At 44.9% G+C, this 13,531-nt stretch overlaps 1 protein-coding gene across 1 annotated transcript; it reads right to left on the bottom strand.

The window, feature by feature from the left end:
- Window positions 1-1,594: 1,594 nt before the first annotated feature.
- LOC111967896 (protein NYNRIN-like) lies at window positions 1,595-4,431 on the bottom strand. The gene is made up of 2 exons (XM_023993332.3): window positions 4,380-4,431; window positions 1,595-4,341 (listed from the first exon to the last, which is right to left on the bottom strand). Exon 2 carries the CDS (start codon window positions 3,764-3,766, stop codon window positions 1,694-1,696), a length of 2,073 nt encoding a protein of 690 aa, XP_023849100.1. The 5' UTR covers window positions 3,767-4,341; window positions 4,380-4,431; the 3' UTR covers window positions 1,595-1,693.
- Between the last annotated feature and the right edge of the window lie 9,100 nt (window positions 4,432-13,531).

Raw genomic sequence — 13,531 nt, forward strand, 5'->3', positions numbered from 1 at the left:
GCATCATTGTTACTGTGCAGGATACAAGATGGAAGTTCATTCTGCGCCTTCCACGTATTTTGCCATACTAGCAGATGCAACCTCTGGAGTTGAATCACACTGCGTTTTTGTTTCGATGGCGCTTCAGTCATGTCAGGGAAAAGGGGTACATGTCCTACTAAAGCAAACATTTAAGCAAGCGGTATAGGTGCATTGCAACACCCACCGTGTCACGCCCTGGCCATAGAGAGGGTTTTAGTCTCTATTTTGGTTAGGTCAGGGTGTGATTAGGGTGGGCATTCTATGTGTTATATTTCTTTGTTTTTGGCCGAGTGTGGTTCCCAGAGGCAGCTGTCTATCATTGTCTCTGATTGGGAATCATACTTKGGCAGCCTTTTCCCACCTGTGTTTCGTGGGTAGTTGTTTTCTGTTTTGTGTCTGTACCAGACAGAACTGTTTCGTTTTTGTTCTACTTTGTTATTTTGTTTCAGTGTTCAGTTTTAATAAATTATCATGAACACGTTCCACGCTGCACTTTGGTCCTCTTCTTCAGACGAGCGTGACACACCGTTTGAATTTGGTTCTGTGCACCGCGGCAAAAGTGTCGGGACATGTAAGTACTTTTTTTGACACAGTAAACCAGCTACACACAGTTATGAGTGGATCCCACAGACATGCTCGATTCATAGAAGTACAGAGTTGCAGCCCGGTTGACCATGTATCGAGAAAGATCCACAGATGTATGTTGGAGTTCAAAATCAGGGTCGGTGAGTCAAATCAAATTTTATTTGTCACATACACATGGTTAGCAGATGTTAATGCGAGTGTAGCGAAATGCTTGTGCTTCTAGTTCCGCCAATGCAGTAATAACCAACGAGTAATCTAACCTAACAATTCCACAACTACTACCTTATACACACAAGTGTAAAGGGATAAAGAATATGTACATAAAGATATATGAATGCGTGATGGTACAGAACGGCATAGGCAAGATGCAGTAGATGGTATCGAGTACAGTATATACATATGAGATGAGTAATGTAGGGTATGTAAACATAAAAGGGCATAGTTTAAAGTGGCTAGTGAATACATGTATTACATAAAGATGGCAAGATGCAGTAGATGATATAGAGTACAGTATATACATATGTAACAGATGTATAATGTACTCTCCATGCGTTGTGTTTTCTCAAAATAAATCACTTCGGCCAGTGGTCCAGTTGAGCATCATTTATTTCTGTTGTTAAATGGGAAACAGCACGTTAGTTGTGCAGGGCTTAACGGTATTGATGGCTGTCGATGGCAAAATCCCTTGCATCACATTTTCCTACTGGGAAGACCTGACGTTCGATCTCCCCCTATCTGCAAGCGGGGCCAATCACAACACACCTTATTGTCATCAGAGTTGAACTAACCAATAACAATGCTTGAACATTAAATACACATTTCTTTAGAGGCAAGTGGAAACATAACCAACCCTGTTACATTCTCCCCTGCTGAATTACACTTGAATACTACAAATAAACTAAATGAGGTATGCAATACCTTGCAATACATATGTCACCAAATATTCCAGTGCAAAGACTATTCTCTAAAAGAGAATTAGGGGAATTCAAAGACCCCGTAGGAAAACATCCCTGTTACATGTTCAGTACACTCAGTGACAATAAGAACCTCAGACAGAAAAACCTTGGCCTACATGACCCCTGACCCATTACCTCCATGGGGTCAATGGAAAGTTAAAAGTAATAAAAGAAATGTGGCTACAGACTTGGATTCTAATCCTACACCCACACAGGTACTCTAATGAATTCTGTATGCAAAACCCTCTGTGTCTGCATAGTCTCACTGGGCGTTTCCTAACCCGACCAGCCCCCGACCTGACAGTCCTAACAGAGTTATCATTACGTTTAACCTGTTCAACTACAACCACCATTGGTGGGTCACTGTCCACAGTCGATGGGTAGTCAAGGTCAAGGGTTCTGTGACTGTTGCTGGAACTTGTGCCACCAGTGGCATCTTCAGAATGCCTTTCTTCCTCAGAGGGTRCGGACWTTTCRTCTCCAAAGGTTACCTCTGACATGCTTGTGCCACCAGTGGCACCCTCAGAATGTGGTGAGTTCTGAGGGTCCCTCGCCAGTGGCCCATCTTCCAGCACATCTGGGGTCTCTTTTTCAGAGGGCTCCGACTGTGTTTCCTCCGAGGTCTGTTCTGATACCCACACACTAGTCCTCTCACCGATGTCCATTTCTGGTATATCGTTCATGGATGAGTCCTCCATCTCCTCACGGTCTACCGTATTAGGTGTCTCTAAGGCAGTGTCAGGGAGAGGCAAGAAGTTTACAGGCATTATCAGATTACGGTGGACCGTTTTCTCCTGGCCAGTCGACATGTTCTGTATCTTGAAGATGTGGATGTCACTATTCTTCTCCGTAACAATATAGAAGTTGTTCTCCCAGCGATCCGCCAGCTTCCTCTTTCCACGTTCACCCTTATTCGCCAGCAGCACCCGATCACCGACCTCCACTGGAGCTCCTCTGATCTTCCTGTTGTAGAGGCCCGCATGCCTCTTCAGCTGTTTGGTTGACGACACCTGTACAGTCTCCATGGCCTCCCTCAGGTCTCTCGTCAGGGACTTGATGTACTCGTCATAGTCTACAACATCTGAGTCTTGTAGCACCGTACCAAACATCATGTCGACAGGCAGACGTGGGGTTCTCCCAAACATCAACTGGAAAGGGGCGTGGCCCGTGGTTTCATGGACTGTACAGTTGTAGGCGAAGGTCAACGACTTCAGCTTCTGGGGCCACCTGTGCTTCGCTCTCGTAGGTAAAGCCCTGGTCATGTTTCCCAGCGTTCTATTGAACCTTTCGACTCCCCCGTTCCCCATCGGATGGTAGGGAGTTGTGTGCGACTTCTGGACTCCTGCAGCACTCAACAACTCCGCAACCAATTTACTTTCAAAGTTGGCCCCTTGGTCGGAGTGGATACGACGAGGAAAACCATACACACAYAAGATGTTGTTCCACAGCTGAAGGGCCACTGCTTTAGCTGATTGGTTCGGACACAAGAAGGCATGGGCCATCTTAGTAAAATGATCAGTGACGACCAGAACATCCAAGGACTTGTTGTTGGAGTCTTCAGCAGACCAGAAGTCCACACACACCAACTCGAGGGGCTCAGTCGTGATGATGTTCTCCAGTGGAGCTCTGGCCTCTGGCTCGGGGGCCTTACTGAACACACACCTCTTGCAGGTCTTGACATACTCTCTCACATCCGACACCAGACCATGCCAGAAGAACCTCTGTCTCGTCAAGTACAACYTCCGCTGTTGCCCCTGATGACCGGCTTCATCGTGGACACCCTTCAAAACTGTCGCCCTCATTGAGGTGGGTACTACATACTGGTACGTCTTCCTCTTTGACAGCAAACTTTTGGTAACGCGATATAGTACACCCACTTTCAGAGTGAGCTTCTCCCAGGTCTTCAGAATCCGCAGAGCCTCGATTGGTTCATGGCCACGTTCCCTCCTAGAAGGTCTACGGCCCCTGTCCACGTAGAAGACAACTCTGGCGAGTGCATCATCCTGGCGCTGCTTTGATATCAGGTCGTCACGGGACAGCACTCTCACATCTGACATCTCAGATGGCACCAGTGACTGAGTGAGCTGAGGCAGTAGCAGCGCACAGTTCTGTAGACCAGCCTCCTCTTGCGACCTCAGGACTGCTGACACCGCTTCCTTTGACAGAGAACCAGGAGAAGGATAGGAGGTAGTTTGGCAGTCCATGACAATTTCACAGGCATCTGCCTCAATTGACGATGAGCAGCTTTCGAGGTCGAATGTTTCGACCAGCGGAACACATCTTGCACCTTCTCAGCATGTACTCCCGCAGCTTCTTCCAGCAAGGCCTTGTACGGAACCCTTGTGATACGGTGGAGAGCGCTCGGCTGCACAAATGGCTGTCTACTGAGTGCATCAGCAATGACATTTTTGGGACCGGGGATGTACTTCATGTCAAACTCGAATGGAGCGAGTTTAGCAACCCATCTCTGTTCACAGGTGTCCAATTTGGGCTTGGACAGGATGTATGTTAATGGGTTGTTGTCTGTCCATACAGTAAAAGGCTTGCCCCTTAGCCAATGACTAAACTTCTCACAGACTGCCCAGCGTAAAGCAAAAAACTCTAACCTATGGGCAGGATACTTTGACTGTGCATAAGTAAGAGATTTGCTAGCGAATGCTACGGGCCTGGCTGCAGAACCATCCTCTGGCACTTGGGAGAGAACAGCACCTAATCCATTACTAGATGCGTCTACAGACAGCAAGAAAGGTCTACTAATATCAGGGTGGGCTAGCATGACCTGATCGAGGAGAGCTTGTTTCAACTGACTAGCATGACCTGATCGAGGAGAGCTTGTTTCAACTGACTAAAGGCCTGTTTGCACTCACCAGTCCAGTCTGCTGCTGTGAGTTTCCTATGTATTCCTCTTTTCCTCTTTCCTTTCCCATGGCGTGGTGCCTTCGTCCCAGTTGTCAGCCCATGCAGCGGCTTAGCGATGGTGGAGCACCCCTCAATGAACTGCTGGTAATAGACTATCATTCCGAGAAAGGACCGAATCTTCCCCTGGGAGGACACGTCCATGTTATCCTCCATGAGATCCTTCTGTCATCCCTGCAATAGCCTTCACTTTTTCTGGGTCTGTGGCCACACCTCCTTCACTGATGACATGCCCCAAGAACCGCACTGACCTCTTCATGAAATGGCATTTCTTTGGAGACAATTTCAGATTATGGGCCTTGAGACGCTCAAAACTGACTCCAAGCGTTGCAATCCAAGTTCTTCAGTCGGGGCAAAAACCAGCACATCGTCCAGGTAGCATAGAAGGCTAGAAAAATGTTGATCCCCAAAAATACTCAACATCATCCTCATGAATGTAGCTGGGCTGTTGCATAGTCCTTGTGGAAGACGGTTATATTCATATAACCCAAAAGGAGAAGTGAAGGCTGTAAACTTCTTGTCGTCTTCATGCACCTCCACATTGTAGTAGCCTGAGGTCAAATCCATTGTAGAGAAGAAGGCATTGCCACCCAGGGCCGCCAGAGCATCAGCTTGGTGAGGTAGAGGGTGAGCATCCTTTACGGTGCGAGCATTGAGCCATCGGAAGTCTGTACAGTCTCAGATCGCCAGACTTCTTCCAGACCAGCACGAGCGGGAAGGCATACTCACTGCTGGATTTCCTGATTTATCTCTCGCTCTTCCATCTCATCCAAGGCCTGCCTGAGCTTGTCATAATGGTTAGGGGAGAGCCTACGGTAAGGTAGCCTAAAAGGCTTAGTGTCACTGAGTCTGATGCGATGGACATATCCAGTAGCCTTCCCGCAATATAGTTTGTTCCGGGAGAAGATACACTCATAGCGGGCTATTAGCTGAACTAGCCGGGCCTTACACTGTTGCGACAACTGAGTGGACTCAATGTCAATGTCACCTAGCCCTAACTCGTGCAACACCTCTCTTGTCACTCTGTGCGGTTTTACGGCACTGTCAACAGTCAAGCTATCTCCACTACCATTGTCAAAGTCTTGATTGTCATCCATTTTGTGTGTCTGCTGCATCAGGGGGGCCGGTTCGACAGTGGGCCCATCTATGTAGTCAGTGTCAAAGTCCTCTAGTGCCATGCAAGGGAAAACGTCCGCTATCTTGGCATTGCGTCTCACTGTTACTGGCTTTGGTGAGGGATTGATAACTTTGACAGGGACCCAGCCATCGCTCCACAATATCGCTACTGTTCTTCCCACTAGAATGTTTTTTGGTCTTGAGCGTGCCCTCGTAGGCTCAATAACGACAGCACTGCCCGCAGATACATTTTGAGGCGTACACAACCGGCCCCAGACTAAATGTTCCTGCATGGGCTCCAATGTGACCGCTCTCTTCAGCCTTACCGTGCCCACTCTTTCCGGCACTTCTGTCCCTTTCCATCTCTCTACATTAGCCAGCAGACGGAACAGTTTGTCATCTCCATTGTGTTCAGATGATGACAGTTTGCAACAGCCGACACTGGCCTACTTACTTCCTGCGTCAGTGTGGTGACCAGTGGGGCCAGCCGCAAGGGACGTGGAGCCTTACACTTCCTCTAGTACTCCTCCAGCCTGCCATGGACCTCCGCAGCCGTCCACTCATGCAATGGTTTGCACATGAATATCAATGACAGCTCTGGGTTCGGACAGTGCTTGATGAACATGACAGTCAGAACACGTGATGGATTGTCTAGCTCCTTGTTCTGCCTCTTCAAACAGTCCTCTGCCACCTCTATGGCTCTGTTCAGTCTGATCCAGTAATCAAATGGAGTCTCACCTTCCATTGGCAACATAGAATAAACATCAGCTAGGGGCATGTCAGAGTTGATTGTGTCGCTAAAGTGATGCTTCAGAATGTCAAAAACCGGTCTAGGGCCCTGGCTTAAGTCAACTGGGTTACTGCGTAGGCATACTCTTACCACGTCACGTGCCCGCCCTGTCAGCTTACCCAAAACTTCACCTGACCACCATAGCCCTTCTTTTGCATGTACACTAACATGGTCTCCTCCCACTCATGCACTGTGCATTCCTCTGGACCATCCCCCCTGAAACACACTGGTTCCCTGACAATTTTTCACCACTACATTTAGACTAGAGCTGGCCCCAACCTTGGTACCACCAACATAATCAACCTTCTGTCCCACCCCATCTCCCATAGCCTTTGATTCCAAACAAGAGACAATATTTTCACCTATGAGGAACCTATCTGCTTAACAATGCCCGCCAGGAAATCCACAGACACATCCTCCTTCCTAGGATTAGGTGAAACTGGCTCGAATGCACTGAGTTGAGGTAGCTCTAAATCATGTGGAAGGTGCACACTTGCCTGCGTAGTTGGCCTGGCCAGAGGTGTGGAAGTAACTGGAGAAATAGCTGCCCCCTACCCACTGGCAGTGAAGGGTTAAACATGAAAACTCCCCTACCTCTCCCAAAACTTTCAATTTTTTAAATAAAAAAATATATATTTTTGTTAATATTAAGTCCAATTTTTATTTTTTATTATCACAATCAATATGAACACTTCTATAAAATCAGCTTGAACATAATGCACTCAAAATAAAAGTTAACAAGACCAAGAATCAACACAGAAAAGTAACAAGAAACGCCTTAATAATAGTTGTCGCCACTGTGTGGTAGAAAATGGCATCACCATCACGTTAATTGGCTTCCGAAGGTTACTACGTAACAGCACAATTACATCACTAAATAATCATAACATCACCACATACAACTAATAAACAGTATATTATATTCCCCACTCACTCATGCTACCAGGAGCTCCCTGAGAATTCACTTGTGCAGAATGCGAAACCTAGGCCTCTGGCGTGCATCAGCAACCACAGTACTTCTTGAAGCCGGGTCTCCGATCTCCGATCCGATCCGATCCGGACGTGACGTCCGGCGAAGACAAGTCACGGCACCAGTGTAACAGATGTATAATGTACTCTCCATGCGTTGTGTTTTCTCAAATAAAGCACTTCGGCCAGTGGTCCCAGTTGAGCATCATTTATTTATGTTGTTAAATGGGAAACAGCACGTTAGTTGTGCAGGGCTTAACGGTATTGACGGCAAAATCCCTTGCATCACATTTTCCTACTGGGAAGACCTGACGTTCGATCTCCCCCTATCTGCAAGCGGGGCCAATCACAACACACCTTATTGTCATCAGAGTTGAACTAACCAATAAGAATGCTTGAACATTAAATACACATTTCTTTAGAGGCAAGTGGAAACATAACCAACCCTGATACACATATACATATTATTAAGTGGCATTGTTTTAAAGTGGCTAGTGATAATTTTTTTTATTAATTTCCATTATTAAAGTGACCTGGAGTTGAGTCACTATGTTGGCAGCAGCCACTCGATGTTAGTGGTGGCTGTTTAACAGTCTGATGGCCTTGAGATAGAAGCTGTTTTTCAGTCTCCCGGTCCCTGCTTTGATGCACCTGTACTGACCTCGCCTTCTGGATGATAGCGGGGTGAACAGGCAGTGGCTCGGGTAGTTGTTGTCCTTGATGATCTTTATGGCCTTCCTGTGACATCGGGTGGTGTAGGTGTCCTGGAGGGCAGGTAGTTTGCCCCCAGTGATGCGTTGTGCAGACCTCACTACCCTCTGGATAGCCTTACGGTTGTGGGCGGAGCAGTTGTCGTACCAGGCGGTGATACAGCCCGACGGGATGCTCTCGATTGTGCATCTGTAGAAGTTTGTGAGTGCTTTTGGTGACAAGCCGAATTTCTTCAGCCTCCTGAGGTTGAAGAGGCGCTGCTGCGCCTTCTTCACAACACTGTCTGTGTGGGTGGACCAATTCAGTTTGTCCGTGATGTGTACGCCGAGGAACTTAAAACGTATTAAAGTGCTGTTACTGCTAMATGTCATTTTAGAGGTTCTTGCAGATTTTTCAGAGGCTTGTGGACAAACCAAATTAGAAGCCCGATGCCCTCTTACAACAAATCCAGAACAATACTATAATGAAACAGCAGGGGGCAGATCTCGAACCCGCAACCTTCTAGCCCGAGGTCCGGCGCGCTATCGACTGTGCCGCAAAAGCATGCTCGTGRGGTAATTTCCGCGCTTATAAACGCAGGGTCGTTACAATACGTTTTTTTTCCTGTTAGTCACYTTTAGTAAATTGTTTGACACTAGTGATTTTGCTACGAAGGATTTACAAAGCTCTACAGTATCTGTGACGGACTGTATTGGTTTAATTGAAATGCTCAAAAGCAACTTTTCTACTTTCAGAGATCTCAGGGGGAGACGTTGATAAAGTTCTCAAGCTAATTGAAGAGATGATGCTTAAGCATGATATTAGTAATTGTCCTATCACAGCCATTGTAACTGTTTATAAGTCACCATTGGCCTCATGGTGAAATCCCTGAGCAGTTTCCTTCCTCACCGGCAACTGGGTTAAGAAGGACGCCTGTATCTTTGTCGTGACTGGGTGTATTGATACACCATCCAAAGTGTAATTAATAACTTCACCATGCTGAAAGGGAAATTCAGTGTCTTTTTATTATTTTTTTTACCCATAGTTGCACTTTTTTGTGAGGCATTGGAAAACCCCCCTGGCCTTTGTGGTTGAATCCTTTTACATTTTAGTCATTTAGCAGACGCTCTTATCCAGATCAACTTACAGGAGCAATTAAGGTTAAGCGCCTTGCTCAAGGGCACATTGACTCGCCCGTAAGACTCACAGCTGTAATTGCTGCCAAAGATGCTTCTTAKAAAGTATTGACTCAGGGGTGTTAATACTTAGGTACATTTGATATTTCTGTATTTCTTTTTCAATAGATTTGCCAGAACTCCGAAACACATGTTCTCACTTTGTCATTATGGGGTATTGTGTGTAGATGGCTGAGAGAAAAAAAATATTTAAACCATTTTGAATTCAGGCTGTAACACAACAAAATGTGAAATAAGTCAAGGGGTATGAATACTTTCTGAAATCACTATCTGATCCTGTCTGGTCAAAAATAGTATGATATTGTTGGCGCCCGTAGCATTGAATGCAAGGGAAGCCAGTGAGCATTTGGTGTCCCTTGATATAATAATAATAATAAATAGCCAATCAGCATTGAGAAACTGAGCGAGCTCAACTGTGAATGATCCTCACGCATCAAAAAAAAGTTTATTTGGCTTCACACCAATCACATCACTTCAAAAACCAAACGTCATTGACAGAAAAAAGGTTAATTGTTGCATCTCGGGGCCTCCCGGGTGGCGCAGTGGTCTAGGGCACTGCATCGCAGCGCTAGCTGCGCCACCAGAGGCTCTGGGTTCGCGCCCAGGCTCTGTCGCAGCCGGCTGCGACCGGGAGGTCCGTGGGGCAACGCACAATTGGCCTAGCGTCGTCCGGGTTAGGGAGGGTTTGGCCGGTAGGGATATCCTTGTCTCATCGCGCACCAGCGAGTCCTGTGGCGGGATGGGCGCAGTGCGCACTAATCAAGGGAGCCAGGTGCACTGTGTTTCCTCCGACACATTGGTGCGGCTGGCTTCCGGGTTGGAGGCGCGCTGTGTTAAGAAGCAGTGCGGATTGGTTGGGTTGTGTTTCAGAGGACGCATGGCTTTCGACCTTCGTCTCTCCCGAGCCCGTACGGGAGTTGTAGCGATGAGACAAGATAGTAATTACTAACAATTGGATACCACGAAATTGGTGAGAAAAGGGGGTAAAAAAAWWAAAAWAWAAAAWAAATTGTTGCATCTCGTTGTGTTGTCCTCCGGTGGCTAGCTAGCCCTTTTCCTAAATTAGCCATGGATGGAGATAGCGATTTGGACTCGTGGATTTACGTAATTATCCATACTGGCCAATGATTATAACGTTGATTCTGATCCAACCATAAATTCATACATTGCCTGAGAGTATGGAAGTTCAATATGTAGCTAGATGTAGTAGGCTAACATTAACTAGCTGGCTCATTYTTGCCTATGAAAGGGAGTTAGACTAACGAGCAAGCCAAGTAGGCTAGGACAAACTACAAGCGTTTACTGTATAACAGAGTTATAGACCGTTTCGGCAACATAAAATACAGCAGGACAAGTAGGGTGAGTCAACATGTTTTTTCTACTTGTGCACACACACAAACACAGAGAAAGAAATCAGTACCATAGCCACGTCATACTGTATTTACATACAGTTGATTGGACTAAATAGTTTTGGGGATTTTTTAGTTGCCACTGTATTAGACTAAGTATAGGTGATTTGATGATGAAATGGATATCAGTCAGCTAACCATTTTTACAGTAACAGCAGTTAAGTCAATACACACTGAATGGTTTGCAGAAAGAGAAATCCTACTTATCTTGGCACGGTATGGGCAGCTATTAATCGATTCATTAATAGAATGAAGTAAGAAGAGTGAACTCCTACTTTGAAAGAATAAGAAGTGTTGGCTGTGCACTTAACCAATAACAGGCATTCCAGATTTAACCTTTTCATGTGTGAGTTCCAAATATCTCTTATGTCGCCCCAGCTGAGTTTTTTATGAGTGTGATGTCAGAATGCACTTACTGTTGCAAAATGTGATTGTTACGCAACAGGACAGAACTTCTTATGGCTGAGATCCCGCTAAAGGGATCGATATGACAACAGCCAGTGAAAGTGCAGGGCGCCAAATTCAAACAACAGAAATCTAATACTTACAATTCCTCAAGCATACAAATATTTCACACCATTTTAAAGATACACTTCTTGTTAATCCCACCACAGTGTACGATTTCAAATAGGCTTTTCGGCGAAGCACCACAAACAATTGTTAGGTCAGAGCCAAGTCACAGAAAAACAGCAATTTTTCCAGCCAAAGAGAGGAGTCACAAAAATCAGAAATAGAGCGAATGAATCACTAACCTTTGATCTTCATCAGATGACACTCATAGGACTTCATGTTACACAATACATGTATGTTTTGTTCGATAAAGTTCATATTTATATCCAAAAATCTCAGTATACATTGGCGCGTTATGTTTAGTAGTTCCAAAAACATCCGGTGATTTTGCAGAGAGCCACATCAATTTACAGAAATACTCATAAATGTTGATGAAAATACAAGTGTTATGCATGGAACTTTAGATATACTTCTCCTTAATGCAACCYCTGTGTCAGATTTCAAAAAAGCTTTACGGAAAAAGCAAACCATGCAATAATCTGAGTACGGCGCTCAGAGCCCAAACAAGACAAAAAGATATCCGCCATATTGTGCAGTCAACAGAAGTCAGAAATTTCATTATAAACATTCACTTACCTTTGATGATCTTCATCAGAATGCACTCCCAGGAATCCCAGTTTCACAATAAATGTTTGTTTTGTTCGATAATGTCCATTTATGTCCAAATAACTCCTTTTTGTTCGTGCGTTCAGTACACAATCTAAACTCAAGACGCGCGGGCAGGTCCAGGCAAAAGTTCAGACAAAGTCATATTACAGTCCGTAGAAACATGTCAAACGAAGTATAGAATCAATCTACAATAATGTTCCAACTGGAGAATTCCTTTGTCTTCAGAAATGCGATGGAACAGAGCTCGCTCTCACGTGAACGTGCATGTTCAGCTCATGGCAGACCTTACTCAATCCCCTCTCATTCGGCCCCACTTCACAGTAGAAGCATCAAACAAGGTTCTAAAGACTGTTGACATCTAGTGGAAGCCTTAGGAAGTGTATCTTCAATCGGGAATGAGTTGAAAAACGACCAACCTCAGATTTCCCACTTCCTGGTTGAATTTTTTGTCAGGTTTTTGCCTGCCATATGAGTTCTGTTATACTCACAGACATCATTCAAACAGTTTTATAAACTTCAGAGTGTTTTCTATCCAAATATCCAAATAATATCATATTCACAACTGGGACTAAGGAGCAGGCAGTTTACTCTGGGCACCTCTGGGCACCTCTGGGCACCTCTGGGCACCTTATTCATCCAAGCTACTCAATACTGCCCCCAGCCATAAGAAGTTAACTCACGCTGCCCTCAAACCAAGGCACACTGCCTGCTAATTATCTATAGGCTATGTTTCAACTTCAATTTATTTTCTAACAGTTTGAATTGAGGTGTGTTCCACCTCATTAATTAACATAGAAGTAGGCCATTTCACTGTTGCGGACAATTTACATTTGAGGCATTACTGAGAGGGAAAACCAAGGAGAGCTCAAGCACAAACTTTTCCTCCCTGGTACATTTTCTGGCTGGTGCCCGTATTGCCTTCACTATTAATAATAACTTTTGACATGTGTGCCTTATTGTTTTATCATAGTTTCTGTATATCGTGCTGTCGTTTCTACTGTAGCACACATATGTATGTATGGAGCATAATGTATTTACTGTTTAATTCACGGTTTCAAGTACTGGTGACAAATCATTCTGATTCTTACATAGATTGTAATGGACACATGATGTGTGTAAAATACTTTTTTTGAAGGTTGTACTGATTATGATGAGATAATGCTAAGCTAATTGCCAGCAATGTGTGGTGCCATGTTTGTTGACATCATACAATGCATTCTGGTTGTCACGTAAACGTCTGTCAGACCAAAGATGTTACAACAAAACGAGGTGAAGGGATGGTTCACTCGTCTTTCGAGTAAACCTCCGGAAGTGAATGATGGTAGACGACATACCCCCTTCAATATGCATACTACAAACAGACTCAACTCATCTTGTAACCAATTATCTTTGGTTGACGATTTTTCTTTTGTGGCAAAGTGCATTTTTAGAAAGTGTTTTACTCAATAATTTTTTATCACTGGTGAGGTCACCCGTGATGTGATGAATTGTAAATAGTAATTGCTATTAGCTAATTCATATTATGGTTTCTGTCAGCCGAGAAATGTGTTATATTGTCGCTACTTCTGTGAATGTCTGAACATTTCATCCAAAAATAATCTGCTCACATAACGTTGCAAAGACTGTGTTTGTGCAACATTTTTCTGTGAAAAGAGGCCAGCCCAAATGCCGACTGTTGCATCAATCGAAACTGGACGTTCTAAA

Source organism: Salvelinus sp. IW2-2015, linkage group LG8 (genome assembly GCF_002910315.2).
Source record: "Salvelinus sp. IW2-2015 linkage group LG8, ASM291031v2, whole genome shotgun sequence".
In the NCBI taxonomy this organism is placed as follows: Eukaryota; Metazoa; Chordata; class Actinopteri; order Salmoniformes; family Salmonidae; genus Salvelinus; species Salvelinus sp. IW2-2015.